At 41.5% G+C, this 19,020-nt stretch overlaps 1 protein-coding gene across 1 annotated transcript in view; it reads right to left on the bottom strand.

The window, feature by feature from the left end:
• The window catches only part of LOC126184910 (uncharacterized), a 703,300-nt gene that overhangs the window by 196,543 nt on the left and 487,737 nt on the right, over window positions 1–19,020 (bottom strand). The window contains exon 3 of the mRNA XM_049927572.1: window positions 3,227–3,477. Coding sequence (XP_049783529.1) covers window positions 3,227–3,473 — 247 coding nt within the window. The 5' untranslated portion in view covers window positions 3,474–3,477. The remainder of the gene's footprint in view (window positions 1–3,226; window positions 3,478–19,020) is intronic.

The raw sequence follows: 19,020 nt of genomic DNA, 5'->3' as shown, positions 1-19,020 counted from the left end.
AGCATGAGAGCTTGATAACGGCACCTTCAGCCTTTTAAAAGTCGTCAATAAGTAGATAAAGAGAAAGTAAAGCTGTGGACCAGTTATTTCCTGGAAGCACCCTCTATATATTTGAACCACATTACTGAAATCAAAACTTCCCCTCCTCCTGAAATCCCTACGTCTCATAATTACCTCCATCACCACAGTAACTGTTCCTTCATGCTTCAGGATGTGTGTCTTCTTTTAGTCAGTTTCTACCGTAAAACTACTTTCTTCTCAATTCAGTACCTCTGTTACGATGATTATCCGATCTTCCATTCTAATCCTCAGTTGTGTTGTGACCACCATATTTCGGAAGCTATTTTTGTTGTCTGTACTGTTTTTCCATTAACGTTTCACGTCTGTATGACATTACACTCTAAACAAATGCTTCTAAGACTATGCAACACTTTTATATTAGATGTTAAGAAGTTTTCCTTTTCAGGAAGGCGTTCTTGGTACTTTGGTTTCACATTTTATATCAACACTTTTGCCATTATGAGTTATTTTGCTGCCCACATAGCAAAATTCTTCAATTACCTACTGCTTTATTTTTAAAGATAATTCCCTCAGTTGCCCCAACTTAATTCGACTACACAGTTTGCCCCTGTGTTACTATTGTTGATGTTCCTTTTGTAATCTCTTTTTAAGACACCGTCAATTATGTTCAGCTATTATTCCTAGTCCTTTACCATCTCTGACAGAATTAGAAAGTCATCGGCAAACGAAGTTTTTTATTTCTTCTACATAGGCTTTAATTGTCTTTGCAAATTGCTTCTTAGTCAGAAGACTCAACTTCAGTCTACTTCTGTACAAATTGTGGACAACCTTTCACTCCCTGTATTTTATCTCTGATAACTTCGCAATTTCAAATAGTATTTTGGTCAGCATTTTCAATTTTTTTTTAAACCTACAAATGCTACACAGACACCATCACCATCTATGATGAAAATATGCCACAAATAGTTGTGTGCTGTAATGAACCACTTCTCTGTTTCGTATATATACGTAGGCAACAACAAAGTACTAATTTTGTTTTTTCTGTAGTTATACCTGCCAGATACATCCTAATGTTACTTCAATACTTTCTGTGATGTATGCTTCTGTCGTAGGTCAGCTTCGTCCTCTAACTAAATGAAAATAAAGCTGTCTGGGCACGCACGACTAGTTTAAGTAAAAGGTAACGACTAGTAAACGACTTATCAAAAGCTACTTGTACGCTTCCAGTACTTCGCCTCATTACGTTGCACGGAAATTATCTCCAAGACGTGTCTCTCCAGCGCTCCACAACGTCACAAAATTCATGGCAATTATGGAATGGCCATCTATTGTAGTGCTTTGTTAAGTAGTAAGAACAGTGAACTACATATCGTTGTAAACCTAAAGGTGTCCAAAAATGTAGATAGAAACAAAAGATATAACGGCATGCTGTCTGGCGGAAAGGCAGATTAGAACGCAGAATTGATATGATACAAATTTCTATGAGCTTTGTTATGCATTTATAATGACTAGAAGAAACTTTATTTGTGACGATCTTTTAGAAAATCAGCATCTTAGAGATTTATCATGCTGACAGGGTATAAAACGTTACTTTCATGAGCATGAGCCGTTATCGGTTGAACGAAGAAATTTAAGATAGAGGATGGTTAGGTACAACGGGTGACCTTCCAACTAATTGAGGAAGTACAGGTATATCATGTTATGGATCAATAAAAAAACATGATCAGCAATTTACCCGCATTCGCTGTAGATAATTTAGGATTCGCAGGTTTGAGTTTTACAGTCTTTGTCCTGCTCAGTCTTTCAGCGGTGGCTATGCGTAAAACTGACTCATTACTATAAAGCCTCACAGCTGCGTCAGCATCTAGTAACGCTTAATCAGGTACTAAAATACCTCGGTAAAAGTGCCACGCTGTAAAATAGATAAGATAAAACAGAAAGGACAGAGGTGCGTGGTGCAGAATTGTTTCCAAGGGCTACTGTAGACAATGCGTCAATGCTATTAAGGTAGAAACATTGTGTCTACCAGATACTGTAAAGTTACACATCACGGCTTCTTACTGCCGTACGGCGTAAACATTTGACAAAGCCGTAAGGGTGAAACTAACTAACAATCCTAACTCCGTTTCGCAGTAAACAGGCCAGTCATTTCGCATTAATATAGTTCATTCAGTTTTTCACGGATTCGTAGCGTCTTCTTGGTTTTTAAAGTACAGTAATCAGAGCTATGACAGTATTTAAGAAGGCGACTAAAACGGAGTGAAGACATGGCTTCACGTCCCGTCGACGTCATTGGGTACGCAGCATAACCTCAGTTAGGGGAAAGGAGTCTGCTGTTTCACTCTCAAAGGGACCATTCTGGCGTTTCCCCTAAGTGATTTAGGAAAACTACGGGAAAGAATTCTGGATGGCGCGATATGGATCTGAACCACTCTCCGCACCGATGCCAGTCCCGTGTCTTGTTGCGCCACAAGCTGGGGTAGGACGCCTAAGCCACAGGTAAAATTCAAATGATAATGTAGTTTTTTACATCATAATTGCTATTTGTGAAAAATGTAACAAGCAATTCGTTTCTGTGTTACAGCAAACTTCGGAAAAAATACAGGAATCAGGAAGAAACGCATTTTTTCTATATGACAATACTTGTCCATAAAGCATCAATAAATGCAAAAGAACCGCGCTTCAACAGGAAATCTAGTTCGATGGAATATAAGTCCTAAACAATATAATAAAAATATAACCAGAAACAGTATGCGAGTATCGGAAAGTTGTCTACCGCTTGCCATACACAAGCTTTGTTGATTTCACAGAAGTTTTATAAAAAGTCAAGAAGAAAAAACGAAATGGTGTACTTAAAAATAGTATTGACATCTTACGACATCAAATGAGGATAATCTAAACAATTTAAAAAATTGGTTTTCCCGTAAGTATTTCGTTCTAAGCAATGAAACTATTCTTTGAGAAAAATTACTGAAGTTACTTACATTACACCTTGCTTTTTCCAACTTATTCTAGTTTCTTCCCTTTAAATTGGTGACTGTTTCTACAACTGCACTACTTTCAAATGCAATTTGCAGAAAAGAGATACATATGTTAGAAAACCATTAACACGGTTGAAAGGAAGAAAATTAGCAATCTGGACAGCAAAAACACGGCATTTGAGACATCAAATCTTTTTCTCATAATGGCATTGGCGGTTACTCACCACTACGTTCGATACTGCAGATAACATTCCACCAGTCAATGTAGAACTGGTCGACGAAGAATCGCTGTTGTTCCACCACCAACTCGTGGCACTGCAGGCAGCGAACGCGGCGCTCTTGACTTTGAGGAGTTGGTTGTCCAGCTGAGGGCACAGCTGTCGGACGCTCCTGCAGCTCCGCAGCGCCCACACCGCTGCTGCTGCCGCCTGCCTGCGGCTCTGCTTCGACCCTTGTCTGCGATGCCGACATCCTCCTGCGAAAGCCAGCAGTACAATGTGGACGCAGCTCCTCGTCAAGCGCACGCAATAACAGGGCAGCCAACTATTTACGCCAGTGCTGCCATCTGTACTCTACTTGGCCGCTGCTATACACGGACCGCTCATTCCAGATCATACACAAATCTCTTCCATTATTGAAAGAGAAATCCTCTATCATACGGTCAGAATTACACGACGATTAATGCTCAGACTTAACCGATTAATGATTTTGCAATACCATGTAGATAACCACAGACGAAACACTACTATCGATGATAGAAAAATCAAATTTGGGTCTCACATGTTTCTTCACGAAAATTATGATGGCTTGTTATTAAAACGGATTGAAAACGAGAAGAATGAATCAAGAATTTTTGTTATACAATGTAGCAGCTAATGAATTTCCTTACGATCACACTACAATCGAGGGTTGCTATTTACTCTACTTTATCAACGAGTTTCTTAGCAGGACTAATTAAGAGTCCATTATACCAGCATGTTCGTCCTGTTTAATTTCATTTCTGCGCGTCTTAAGGGCAATAATGCGAACAGTACACGCAGACATCATAATTTCTATTCATTCTATGGCTCTTTGCAATAATAATCCAGGAATTATTATTATACACGTAAATTTATGTTTTTATGACATTTATTGTGTCAATTTGTAAATGATAATGTTTTTAACGTCTATGCCTCATTCCATATCCTTGACAGCCCCTTCAACTACGAAATCTCGAAAAAAATATAATTTCTTTGAGTATATTTCCAGAACTGGTCTAGCGAATTAGCTATGAATCTACTGTAATCTACTGTACAACTAGTCTTACTATGACGTCAGTAATCTCCAAATTATAAGGCAGTTTCAGGTACAGGGTGACTACATAGCTGGATCCACATTAGAGTCACGAAACCTTGCGTCTTACAGCCAATATGTTCTACAACATATTACAGAGGCTGAAGCATTTCAAGAAATGTTCTTTCTATCAAATTAATTTACTTTTACTGCTGCAATCACAGTCACTTAGACATAATTTCACCGCTTCCCCACGTCAGATTTTGTAACTTTACTTGAAAAATCTTAGACAAATCCTTTTCTTATCAAATAATTTCTACACTCCGAAACGGCAAATGTGCAGTGGTATAAAATAAACAACAAATGTTTTTCACCTTCTGCACAGCCACGGTTCAATTGTCCGTCAGGATACCTACACTGAAGTTTTCGGTAATTTCCCTAAATCGTTCCAGGCAACCCCAAGAATGGTTCAATTGAAAAGAGCAGTGCCGATTCCCTTCCCTATCGTTTCATAATCTGAACTTGTGCTTTGTCTGCAGCGACCGCAACGAGCGAAGTGGTGCACTGGTTGCCATAGTGGACTTACATTCCGGAGGGCGACGGTTCAAATCCGCGTCCGACCACCCAGATTTAAGTTTTCAGTGATTTCCCTAAATTTCCCCAGGCACATGCCAAAATAGTACATTTAAAAGGGGACGACCGATTTATTTCTCCATTCTTGAAATGTTACGAGATTGTGCCCAGTCTCTTAGGACCTCAATGTCGACCTGACTTTAAATCCAAATTTTCCCTCCATTCCTACTCATAATGACCGCGCTGACGTTAAACTCTGATGTTCCTCTCTTCCTTTTCGTATATATATACGAAAGTGAGTGGGTTTAGCTTCAGTTGGAGCAGGTAATGGTACAATAAGTATTATGAACCTAACAAAGTATTCTTACTATGAGACAAAAATTTAAAAATGACTAAAATAAACGTATACTGTTCTACAGTGCGTATGTCTGCATATCTGTAAAATTAAAATCGGCTTCCGCGTAGCCGTGTTGTTTCACCTCGACCACTGCATGATGCTAGGAACTTCCTTGGCATGCTGTCGACAAGGTTTTCGAAGGACTGTTGTTCTACCCTAACGCACACTTCGACGATGGGCTGGTGTGTGAGTAGGGATTTGCAAAAATGCACTGCAACTTCCAACTGTCCCATACATGGGAAATCGGATTAATGTCAGCAGATGCAAAACATTTCTATTCATTTGATTTCCGTCTCCAGTGGGAAGGATTTCACAAGCTGGGCGTTGTGTGCTGGAACAATATCGTCTAGAAAAACGAACCCATCGCCGAAATGGTCGTGACGGTAGTTGCCCTGATATTGCGCAGCCCTCAAATTATTCTCGATAGTGAGAAAGGCGTCTGACATCCGTTAACTGGTATCGGCCCAAACATGACTCGGCCCCCTTCCTGCTGAACATGTGTGACTGCATACCTGAGACATGACTGATATATGGCCGCCTCCGCACTCTTTCACGACAATCTCAGCTGTCAGATAAATACTGCGCTGGCAACTGAAGAGAACCTGTCGCTATTCCTGCAGCTTCCACTCCAGGTGATTCCTTACCCAAATTCCTTCACGCACTATGATGCTGCGTGTTTGTATTGTTGTTCATAACGGACGCCTTGACTCCACATTGAGCATTTGAAGACGGCTTTGTACGGTTTAGGTCGAAAGAGCTCTCCTAATTTCCTGAAGAAAGACAGCACGTCTTTGTATTACATTGTCTTTGGGGTATCTACGATAATTTGTAGTATATTGACAGGATGAACTGTGTAGACGATGGTTATAATTAAACTTTCGCTACTTGAGCCGGTGCAGACTGAAAGCTGTTAACCACATTCGTACCCAACTTTATAGGAATGATGATCAGACTGTGAGCTGCAGAATTTGCGTTATTAGTAGTGGTAGTGTCATGACTTAGCGTTAGGCACCGGAAGTCGTAAGGCGACGTAGGACTGAAACAAAAGCATCAGTGTGCTTTACAGTTGCAGACAGTCAACATGGGTGTGGACAAGCAGAGCAGGGTCTTACTCGTAAAACTGTTTTATCAAAACACAGCAATAGTGCTGTTGCTCTTCGCGAGAATCGACGCAGTGTTATTGAAGAACGTGATTCGGAAGTTCGAATTAACTGGCGAATTGGGATCTGCTCCTGGGAGAGGTCGATGGTTAAGAGCGCCACAAATCATTGAAAAAGTTGCTGTTGCCATGGCTGAGAATGCTGGACGCAGTGGGCGATTTTCAAGCAGTGCACGAGCTGACACGACAGCTGAAAATTTCGTGGTCCTCCATTCAAAAAGTGCTGCTAATAATTGTGAAATGGCCTCTCCAGTGCGGTACCAGTCTGTCGTGGATGCAGATGGTCGCCATACTGCGAAACGTTTGTAACCTATAACGCAAACATGGTGAACAATTGAAAGACGTTACCCTCTGATATGGAAATTAAAATGCGTGTCGTCCAGTGGTTTATTCGTTATTCCTCTTCCGCATGTCCTCACAGATATTTCCACAAAGTTTCATTATCCTACGATCACTCGTTTTTCACGGGGCCCTTTCAAGTAGCGAAAGTTTCATTATATAGACCCCGTACACAAACTGCTTTGTCCCGTTCACGACGCGAACTCATGAAGCCCTAATGAACTGCTCTGTGATCGCTGGTTGGCTTTTAACTCCGTTACACACGCTGCGGTACGTAACTATTTTCTGAAGTCAAAAGAATGTTAAGAAAGTGGCTTCCCGTTAAAAAAAAAAGCCTATGCAGATCGTGAGGGTGTGAAAACTTATTTTGTATATTTTGCGTTGGTTTCAAAACGTTTTCGTTGAGCATCGCTTCTCAAAATTTTCCAACAAACGTGTGTTCCATCCTTATGGTGAGCATTATAACGCACACTAATGTGTATGTTAGTATCTACGTATGTAGATTAAACATTGTTGATATGGTTTCCCCATTTCTACGTGCGGAAGTGAAAAGCGATCCAAGTTCTACTACATATATCGGAGATAATATTTAGTTCACCATGTACAGCCTACACACCATACAAGTCTGTCGGTATAGCAATGAAAAACTTAACCTTTCTGAAGTTTTTTAATTAGGTACCAGATTTGCACCTTATTGGGAAAGGACATTCCTCCGAAATATCTACTCAAATCAACTGTAGTGAAGAATTTATACGAAGTGACACGTTCTACACTACGGAATACTGTTGTCAATAAATTAGCGACGACAAAGATAATTCTGCGAACTGTAACATGGTGGAAAAATGTACTTGATCCATCTTGATATTTGACATTTTAATAGTAACTAGAAAGTGTACGTTATGTATTCATGAAAGATAGCGCTCTACTAGTACCATCTCGAACACAGTGTCCTGTCTGTAGGCTTCCTTCAATTAGTAGGATAAGTACAAACACAGTTTTTCAGCATAAGAATTAAAAATAATTTAAGTGGATATTTTACTGACCCAGTTTGTAAGCAACAAATCAGTCAGTTACCTAAAAGTTACAAATGTAAATTGTTAGCGACTCCCATTTTTCATTTGGAGCGATTCAAAGTTTGCCTCTTCGTTACTTAATTTTCAAATTTCACACTAGCAGTGACCATTGTTGAAAACATAGGTAGTTCATCAAGCAGCTGAAATATGATTTTATAACATGAGAAGGAATCATTTTCTTACCAGCTAATTTCTTTTTAATCATTTGAACCTGGCTGCCTTGTGTCATGCTCCATTACGTAATACGTGGACATCTTCTGTGCAGCTTCAAGATAATTCTGCGAATTCCACATCTTCCCACCCCCCACCCCCACCAATTCTTTTTTCTATTTATTAAATTCATAATTGTGTATTTCACGCCAGTTACTTCTCTTATCCACTCGTTTATTTATCCCAACACGCATCTTTTCATTGCTCGTCAGAAATCTTCATTTTCCTCAGTTACTATTAAAAGTCCTTGTCTCACTGCCACAATTCAAAGCTAATGATGTACACTGATAAACTTTTTACTCTTCTTTTCGTTTCATTTCCTGCTAATTTAGCCATTGTCTTCATATGCCCTAAATAGACCAACTCATTCAAAATTTCTATGACTTCATTGTTAATTTGTACTATTTTCTTCCGGACATGTTGGTTACACATTATTTTTGGTTACTGATATTGACTTTCATGCCTAATTTCAAACTTTCTCTATTATGTTCTTCCACTAGTTTGCTGAAGCTCATAAGCACTTGAGGCTAAAAGGTCAGTGTCACTAGTAAGATAAAAGTGGTTCAGATACACGGATCAGCCAAAACATTACGACCACTGCTCACCGCGACGTTGGACGTCGCCTGCTGGAGTTGCGAGTACGTGCTGCGGTAACCAAAGTATATAAGCGTTGCAGACAGGGAGGAGCACCCTAGCGAAGACCTGGTCTGAAATTGGGGACGTCCGTTGAGGTGAACGACTTTGACAAAGGGCAGATTATTATTATAATGAGCCCGTGAACAAGTATCTCGAAAACAGTGAAGCTGATGGAATGTTAACGTGCTACTGTCCTGATTATCTACGAAAAGAGGTAGAAGGACAGTGAAACTTCTACTAGGCGCTAAATGGTTCGACGTCCATTACTCTTCACAGAACGTGAGGTTCGGAGGCTTGTCTGCTCTGTGAAGTAGCATAGATGGTAATCTGTGGCGTCTCTGCCGAAAGAGCACAATGCTGGTGCATTCACAAGTTTTTCGGAGCACACCGCTCATTGTACATTGTTGAAGAAAGAGCTCCGCAGCAGACCACCTCCACGTGTTCACATGTTGAGCCAACGACAGCGTCAATTACGATCGCAGTGGGCACGGGACCATCGGGATTCGATCATCGATCAGTGGAAACGTGTCGGCTCTTCGGATGAATCACGTTTTTGCTACACTAGGCCGACGGTCATCTTCTGAAACACCTTAATCGAGGTAAACGGTGGCTCTAAAAGTGCAGCGCGCCACGGATGCAGGCTAGTGGTAGCAGTACTATGCTGTGGGATACATTTTCCTGTTCCTGCCTGTAACCTGTGGTTGTAATCGTGTCTTCGATTACACTGACAACAGCGAACCACCTGCATCCTTTCATGCTTGATGCCTTCTCCGACAGCGATGTCATCTTTCAGCAGTATAACTGTCCGTGTCTCGCAGCCAGAACCGTGCTACAGTGGTTTGAGGAGCATTATAGTGAACTGGCGCCGATGTCTCGGCCACCAAACTCATCTAATGTACATCCTATGGAACCCACCGGGGTCGCAGCGTACGCATATCAGCGGCCCATTATTTACGAAAAATTACGTGACCTGTCCGTAGAAATCCAATGTCACATACCTTCACAAATCTAGAAACAAACTGTCGGATCCCTGATACACAGAATCATTTATGTATTTCGTTTCAAAGACGGAAAAACAAGCTATTTACGCAGGTGGCCATAATGTTTTGGCTCATCAGTGTACGTTAAGTTACACGAATTTCTTCTTGATTTTTCCAGTTTAAGGATCTGAAAACGTTCTTTGGAACTGCTGCGGTTTTTTTGGGCGTTTGCACTGATGAGCTAAATCACTATGACCACTATCCACATCAGACTGAGTGCCATCTGCTTCCAACACGTGCACGTGACACGATAAGAAAAGTATATACAGAGAGGAGAGACGAATGAGTGCTCTTCGTAGAGACGTTGCGGGCTGAAAATGGCAAATCAGTTGATATTAGCGCCTTTCAGAAAAGGCAGATTATTAAGTCCCGGCGACTGAAAACGAATATCTAGTAAATGATGAAGCTGATGGGCTGTTCCAAAGGTGGTCCAACACGTTATTAAGTAGGTGGTCATAACGTTTCGGCTCATCTATGTAGAATCTTCCTGGCCACCGCCTTGATTTCGAATTTATTACTATCCCGTTGAAGTACTGAGGAAGCTGTAACGTTGACGCACAAGTTTTTCGATGTACCAACATGGTATGAATCAATGCCTCGTTCCTCGGGAATGGCAGTGGAGTCTTTTTTGAAACTGAGTCAAAAGCTTTCCGATAAACTAACACTCCGTCATAGTGATAATTCGTAGTAACTGTTGTATTGTATAATTTCGTTAATGACTTGCAAATGCTCCTCTGTACTGTATCCATATCTAAACCAGCATTTTCCTATGCCTTTGACATATGGCAGCGAATCACTGATTTTGAAATGAAAAACCAATTTGTAATGTCTGCTAAACGTTGAGTGCCGAAAATTAACGTATCAGCACAAGCTTTGGGCAACAAAATGTAGTCTTCGGTTGTAGTTTAATAAAAAGTTCTTCTTCTGGGGCAGTCTCAACTGTGTAAGTCCAGTTTGTAAAATGGAGAAACCGCACAACACTCGCTTAACCAACAATATTTTATTGTATACACAACTGATTTCGGAACACTTAAAGTTCCATCATATGGTGTAAACTGTAATAATTAAAGTATTATCTTACACCGCAATGCGAGGGGACTTTCAAGTGTGAAATTTCTGATAAGGAACTATGCGCCTAAATTTTCTAATACGAAGCAAAATAAGTAAAAGAGAGAACAGGATATTACTTTCACATAAAATCACTTAATCGTGTGAGGTCTTCCTCCCTTACCGCAATGTTGTCATGTCAACACTGAGGTGAGGATGGCATCAGATGGTTTGAAGTTATTTTATTTGTAAGTAACGCCCTGTTCTCTCTTTTAATTTTCTTTTAATTCATCTTAGAAATTTTAACCTCGTTGTTCCTTATCTGACATTTCAGACATGATGATCCCTTACCAGGGTTGCGTTAAGACAACATTTTCATTTTTACATTTTACACCAGATGATGACACTTTTAAGTGTTCCAAAACCGGTCACGTATACAATAAAATATTGTTGACTAAGCAATTGTTGTGCCGTTTCTTCAGTTTGATATAAGGCCCTGTGATGTCTTAATGATAGAAACATTCATTTGTATGAGGTTACTTCATGCTGAAGGTTCCAAACACTCACTAAGGTGGACACCAGAGTGCTAACTAGAAGATGCTAGAATGGGCATGCAATCCTAAATCAGAGATAATACATATAAGATACCAAAATGTGGGTTATCAGACAATGAAACGCTAACATTGATTCGTACATGGATGGTAATATTGCAAAAAGACAGAAACAACACGACCTATTCATTACATTCGAATGACTGACAGAGAAAACAATCGTTTGCTGGTTGATGAGAGGGCAAGATTTTCCCAGGGCGTGTTATCAGGGTTAAGCTAGAGACACATGTTACACCGGATTGCAAGTTCGTGTCTACAGCGGGACCGCGCTGAGAAAGAGGAGTCGCTTACTGCCATGGGAGTCGGAGGACGGCGCACAGAGCAGGACTGGCAGCAACAGGTTAGTGGCGGCCGGTGCAGCCCATGGTAGCGAAGACTACGCCTACGTGCGGCCAAACTTTGATCATCAGAATGCGAAGACCAGCGCCGCCGTGTCACTGGTAATCCAAGCAGTAGGGCCTAGTGAGTCATCATGATTCCAACAGAGCACTCTTCACGTGTTCTTCTCCGAGGCCTCAACCTAAATGCTCTGTCTCCCAAAGTGATGTCCAGCCATTCCATTTCTTTTCCATTGCTTGCTTGTTGTATGTCCTCAAGACGTAATGTAATGTTATAAAAGGTAGAACAATTAACAGCAGATAATAAAGAACTGCATGGATTGGTAGAATCGCCGAGGTCACAACGAGGTGTAGATTTGTCATGTGCCGGACTTTGTGGGAACCTTGGAAATTTGGCTCAAATGGAAGGTTGGTCTGATAGGGAATTACTGAGTGTTGCAAAATCGAGATTAACATTGGAAACGAAAACTTATGTAGGGTATACAGAAGCCCTCGAGGGAGCCACAACATATGAAGAATTTAAAGAAGGGTTAATTTAGAGATATACGAAACGAAATAATGCCAGACACTATAGGGAAAAATGAGAGTTAATAACTAAGAAAAATACGGAAACTTAGGAACAATTTGCAGATATGTTATGGAAAACTAATGGATGTACCTATAAATTAGGACAGGATGCTACAGTCAGTGCAATTATTTTGCAAGAAGCTGTGCAGAGGGTCCTCGATGCTTTTTTAAGGGATCTGCACTAGCAAATGTGGACGTGTGAGGACAGGGGGCCTGGCGGATTTGTGCACAGCAGTGCAGTTAACTATAGGGTGTGAGGAGATCGATTTGTCGACTGGAATGCAGGGTAAACGGACAGTGTTTGCAGCTAGTATAAAATGTCTCAGTTGTGGACGAACGGGGAATGTAAGAAAGCCGTGTACCAGCCACAGGGTGACGTGAATAAAGTAAGAGTAAGTAATAGTTTTAGAAATAGAGGACCTGGGAAGAATAAGGTGTTAAATACCAACGGGAACCCCAGGTCCACCTATGGTGTTTCCCACTACGATTGGATGCTACAAAATGATATGCAGAGGTGATGCGATAAGAGAAATAGTAGGACAAAACGGTTGCAGGATATTATTGGACACAGAGGCACATGTGTCGGTCGCCAGTAGTGATCTGATGAAACGTAAGCAATGGGACCCACCACAGAGTGGGGGATAAAGGTGTCACACCATTAGGACGTTTTGACATAGACTTTTGCCTGCATACGGTTCAATTTAAGCAACGTGTAGAGATTGTGCCCTGCGTCAGTGAGGGCTACGTCATAATTCTAGGATTAGATTTCTTATATCATCATTGTGCAATAACTGATCTTCGGCAACATAGGGTGGAACTTGGTGGAAAAATTTTCAGTAAAGTGAAGCCATTGTCAGTGTAGTGATGTCGTGAGGGGAGTCCATCATAAAAGACGAACCGTGAATGATCACACTAAGATTTGATTCGCATGATTGTGTACCTAAGGGTACTTTAGGTCAGTGTTCAGTCTAGCTTTCCAGTAAGAATTTTGTGCATGGTGGAACTGCTGGAAGAGAATGAAGTATCTGATCAGGCAAATTGCTTGGTTAAAAGAGGTATTATTCGGGTACAAGAAATAAAGGGTGAAAAGAATATATTTCTTCCTACAGATAATTTTGATGCAGGGGACATGGGATTAACAAAGTGGTCCTTAATCGCTAATAAGGATATCCTGGAGGGAAAATAATAGGACATGAGTAGTGTCAGCTACGGCAGTCGTTGGACGCCATTACAACTGCATTACGAAGTAAAATGAAGCACCTAGAGGGGAACAGTAGGGAACATATGGAAAAATTACTTTTGGAATTTAAGAATTTATTTTTTCCAAAAGGGTCATCACCAGCTATGCACAATGCATGGTACTGCATACCAACTGGAAATCATCAGTTTACCGCAAGCATACAGAATACCTAGGTACATGCAGTCAATTTTGGAGGAAGTTCTCGATCAAGAGCTGAAAGATGGAATAACTGAAGCAAGCAACAGTCCATGGAGGACAGGAACTGTCATTGTGCAAAAAAAAAAAAAAAAAAAAAAAAAAAAAAAAAAAAAAAAAAAAAAAATCAATGATTAGAACACAAAAATGTAGGTTTTTTTTGAGGTTACAGACACTTAAATGCGAAAACGATAACGGATGCCTACACTTTGCCAAACATCACAGAAACTTTTGATCTTTTAGGGTAATGCAAATATTTTTCAGCGATGGATTAGAAAAGTGATTATCACCAGATAGTGGTTACACTGCAGTATCGACACAAAACAGCATTTTCGGTACCGTGGGAACACTACCGATTCAGAAGAATGCCATTCAGATTGAAAAATGCATCTACAATGTTTCAGAGTTTATTGGATGGAGTGCTCAGACTTTTGAAACCATGGCAATGCTTAATGTATCTCAATTACATAATCGTCTATGGGAGTGATATGGAACAGCATATGTAGTGATTAAGGGAAAGTATTCCTAAGGTTAAAAGCAGCGAAGTTAACACTAAGCACGGAAAAGTGTAATTTTGTGATGGATGAGGTAGCATACCTAGATCATATCATAAGTAAAGATGAGTTTAAGATAGAGCCAAGATTAATTAGAGCTGTACGTGAATTTCCTGTACCAGAATCTGTAAAGGAGTTTCAATCATTCTTGGGACTCGTGAACTATTACCGCCAGCTCGTAAAGGGATTTGCGGATATTGTCAGACCATTTATACAATTGTTAAAAAAGGGTACTAAGTCTTTGTGGTCAGAAGAGCGCCAGCATGCTTTTGAGAAGCTAAATGAAGATATAACATCGAGTCCGGTATTGATATTTCCGGATTTTAATAGAGAATTTCTTTTTTCATATGGTGCATCAAACCATGCACTTGAATGTACGTATGTATTAAACTGGGGACCTAGAAACGACGGAGAGGCTTTGTCCCGCCGTAGCCCTCAGTGGTTCACAACCCCACAACAGGCCACAGCAGTCCATCCACCCCACCGCCCGCGCCACACCGAGTCTAGGGTTATAGTGCGGTTCGGCCCTTAGTGGAACCCCCCTCCCGGGAACGTCTCATACCAGACGAGTGCAACCCCAAATGTTTTCGTAGTAGAGTAATTATGGTGTACGCGTACATGGAAACGGTGTTTGCGTAGCAATCGCCGACACAGTGTAACTGAGGCGGAATAAGGAGAAGCAGCCCGCATTGGCCGAGGTAGATGGAAAACCCCCTTAAAAACCATCCACAGGCTGGCCGGGATACTGGACCTCGACATTAATTCGCTGGGCGGATTCTTGCCGGGGACGGGCACGCCTTGACGATCGAGAAGCAGCGCGTTAGACCGCGCGGCTAGCCGGGCGGGCAACCATGCACTTGGCTGTGTGTTGTCACAAGAGGTAGAAGGCGTAGAACATCCATGCACTTGGTTTACGCATCAAGCAAGTAATTCAGTAGATAGAAATTGTTTCTCAAAGGAGAAAGTAATGTTAAGCCTTATTTATGGACTCACATATTTCAAATGTTATCTCTATGGTAAAACGTTCAGAGTAAGAACAGATATTGTGTTATAAAATGATTGTTGGGGTTAAAATATCCTTCCAGTAGATTGACATGATGAGCAGTAACACTAAGTGAATTTGTTTTCAAAGTTATACATAAATCTGAGAAGAAGCACGGAAATTCTGGTGGCTTAGGTAGAAAAATAGCAGTATTACACAATGGTGCGTAATGGGCGTAAGGAATGGCAAGCTGCACAAAGAGCGGATGACAAATGTGAGCAGTATTTTAATAAGTCGCAGTTTTGTATGCAGGATGGGTTGCTACGCAAAGAAACCGAGTTGGGACCGCAGGTACCGGTACAGCGAAGCTAACGAACAGAGTGCTACAAGAAGCTCATTATCACGTATTAGCGGGTAATGGAGGCTGCAGATCTACCAACAGATGAGTAGTGGAAAGGTACTGGTGGAGGATTAGGCGGACAGATGTAAAACAGTGTGTGCGAAAATGCATACTGTTTGCAAAGAGAGCGGACTTGTGTCGCACAAGAGTACCATTGGGGAGATTATCTGAAGCATTAGCACTATTCGAATTTCTGGGAATTGATGTTTTAGGTACATTCAATAGAACACCTGCAGAGAATAAATACGTACTCTCAATCATAGATCATTTTTCATTATACTTACGAGTATAAATTGCCGCAGTGCCAAATCAGCAGGCAGCAACAGTGGCATAGACACTTGTGAGCAACTGGATACCGAAGTTAGGAGTGCATGAAACAATAATAACAGACCTGGGAATGATCTTCATGTCAGTTTTATTCAAGGAATTGTGTAAGTCATTGAACGTGAAGAAGTTAAGGACGAGTACTCTCCGTCCACAAGCCAACGAAAGAACTGAAACAGTGCATAGGACACTCGGCATGATGCTTGGATACTACACTGACTCGCATGACACCAATTGGGATGTCCATTTCAAGCACGTCGTTTCTGCCTACAACTCAAAGCAGCATATGAATTTACGATTATCGCCAGATGAAGACGTATATGGTCGTAAAATGCAATGACCGTTTGACAAACTGAATGCGAAGAAAGGGAAGATTAGAGAGTCTGTTAAGGAATTTGACCTACTGATTAGGGAAATTTGGAATAGAGTACGGAGCGAAAATACACGAGCACTGAAAAAACAGGAAGAATCAGTGGTTCATACAGCAATAATGTCATAGTATAAGGTTGATCAGTCGCTGATGCCATCAACTTCATACAGACCATAGGGAAAGACAAAGATGTCGTTTGCAAAGTATCACGGGCCATACCAAGTGGTAAAGACTACGTCGCCAGTAAATGTCAAGATTCAGTTGCCGACGAGAACGATAATTTTGCATGGAGAACGGATGAAACCTTTTCAAGGGAGTCTGGAATTTATTCCAGGGATAGAAGATGTGGACGAGAAAGGGGGAATGAGGAGGAAGGTCTCGGAAGACCAACAAGAGGTTATGAATGAAACTAGGTTCAAAAATGGTTCAAATGGCTCTGAGCACTATGGGACTTAACTACTGAGGTCATCAGTCCCCTAGAACTTAGAACTACTTAAACCTAACTAACCTAAGGACATCACACACATCCATGCCCGAGGCAGGATTCGAACCTGCGACCGTAGCGGTCACGCGGTTCCAAACTGAGGCGCTTAGAACCGCACGGCCACACCGGCCGGCTATGGATTAAGGACTAGGAGATAGTCATGTCACTTTTTTTTTTAGGTTAGGTATAGATTTAGTGTAATTAGTATGAGCAGCTTCGGAGCAGTAACGAATTTAACAGGGAGGAAAGTAACTGATATTTCTGCCCATAGGTGAGGTGCAGAGAAGACGAGATAGTGGGGCTCACTTTCCGTCTATCGCCACGGTTTCAGTGATAACTCACCTAAATATTCGCAACCTCGTTTGCATTGGCCAGAGGAGCCCATGGAAGTGCGACATACCACAAATCTAAGTAGATTAAATCAAACTCCAGGACCGGAATTAATGCAGTCTATAAACTCGCTTGTGAATCAGCAGGAGGGACGAGTCTCCCTGGAAATCTTACTGCAGCATGTAAATTCACATCGGGAAAATCTGTACCGGAAAGATACAACATTGACTATTGTCATACCAACCACCACAGCGGTACTTGTCCTCCTGAGTCCTTGTTTTGGTACGTAAAAGATGAATCACAAGACTGAGCTCAGACCCAACCATCGTTCAGATTCCAGTGGATTGGATACCCCAGGCATAAAAGCAGCAGAAGGAAGTTGAACGCACAAGGTGGTAGTATTAAGAATAATTGATTGATTTTACCTTGTAATTTGGGAACAGAGAGTTAGAAGCGATTGTGAAAGGAGCCTAGTAATGAAATAAGGTCCATGTTGTTTGACTTAAGAAGCAGGTCAAGGAGCCCTGCGGAAATGCGTAAGATCAAGTGATAGAGTTAAGGCAACCAATTGTTTGAATAATTCTTAAGAGGCGAAACAGGGCCAGAAGGGCTGGTCGCCAGGAACTATAGTGTTAAGGGTAATCTAGTTTAGTCGACCCGAGGGAACAGATCCTGATAAAAAGGGGGCATTGCAGCATATCGACTGTATTCGGTCAAAAACTAAGCCTGAATAGAAGGGAGTTGCAACAGAGACAGCTGCAGGTAGGCGAGAGTGTTATGCGTGGCAAAGCAAAACATGGCCAACCGGTGTTGCCAAGCGGATATGACGCTGCAGTACGCTAGTGGAATGACGGAAGCCATCTTGACATGCCACCATGAAAGTGCTTATAGTACAGACCTTAAGCCCTAAACGAAAATCATTCGGAGCGTGTAAGTACTCAGCCATTCGTGTAGCAATTCATTCCGTCACAGTATCGCAGCCAACACTATGAGCCTGTCACATGAGCCTGCGACATACCGGAATGTATTACGGGGTCCGCTGTTCGACCACGAGGCAGGGCCCCCTGCCCTCAGTCACGAGGGAGCCGCTCGCTCACTGGAGGAAATTCACGGCCATCGTTAGGTGCGCGGCCGCGCTGTCATCACGGTCGCAGCTGGAGACGTCGCTGACAGCGGCATTCGAGTGACGCTACTATCGGCCCCGCTGTTTGCACTGTCAGCACTGCTGGACGTATATTGTTTCGCATGAGAGGCAGCTGGACGCCCGCACCAAGCTGTCCCTGATGTACCACGGCCAAGGACCGGAATAAAGAAATTAATGGAACAAATCTACGGTCGTTCTGACGTCTCATGTCACTCTCCAAGGGTGACAACCCAACAGTTATTTACCGAGGTGAACACCCATTGGAAGGTGGGTAGATAACACTAGAAAACATTCTGGATTAACATGGCTATAGCTGAACACAATGATACACGGAGAATTTGGGGAGGCCCATTGTTGAGAAATGTATGTCAAATGTCTGCTGCTGTTGATTCTGCTGACGACGGTGTCGAAATCTTTCTTTAATTACTCATTTATTACTTATAGCACTTGTATGTTACAAAATCGTGGAATACGTTTGTACCAAATCTATATATATATATATATATATATATATATATATATATATATATATGCTTACAGTACACTTTTCTTTTGTGATCGACTACTGGTTGCAATGTCTCTCCAAACTCTGGCTACTGAAAGTAGTATTGTCTTTATTCTACACAAAAAGCTATTGTTTTAAGTCAAGGAAGAAACATTACGATTCTCAACTTATCATTTAGACTTTCATGTGCCTTAAACCTGAATGAATAAACTGCTCTTCTTGTCCATT

The sequence above is a fragment of the Schistocerca cancellata genome, chromosome 4, assembly GCF_023864275.1.
Source record: "Schistocerca cancellata isolate TAMUIC-IGC-003103 chromosome 4, iqSchCanc2.1, whole genome shotgun sequence".
Lineage (NCBI taxonomy): Eukaryota > Metazoa > Arthropoda > Insecta > Orthoptera > Acrididae > Schistocerca > Schistocerca cancellata.
Note: the sequence above shows the minus strand (reverse complement) of the source record. Positions and strands in the feature narration are given on the sequence as shown.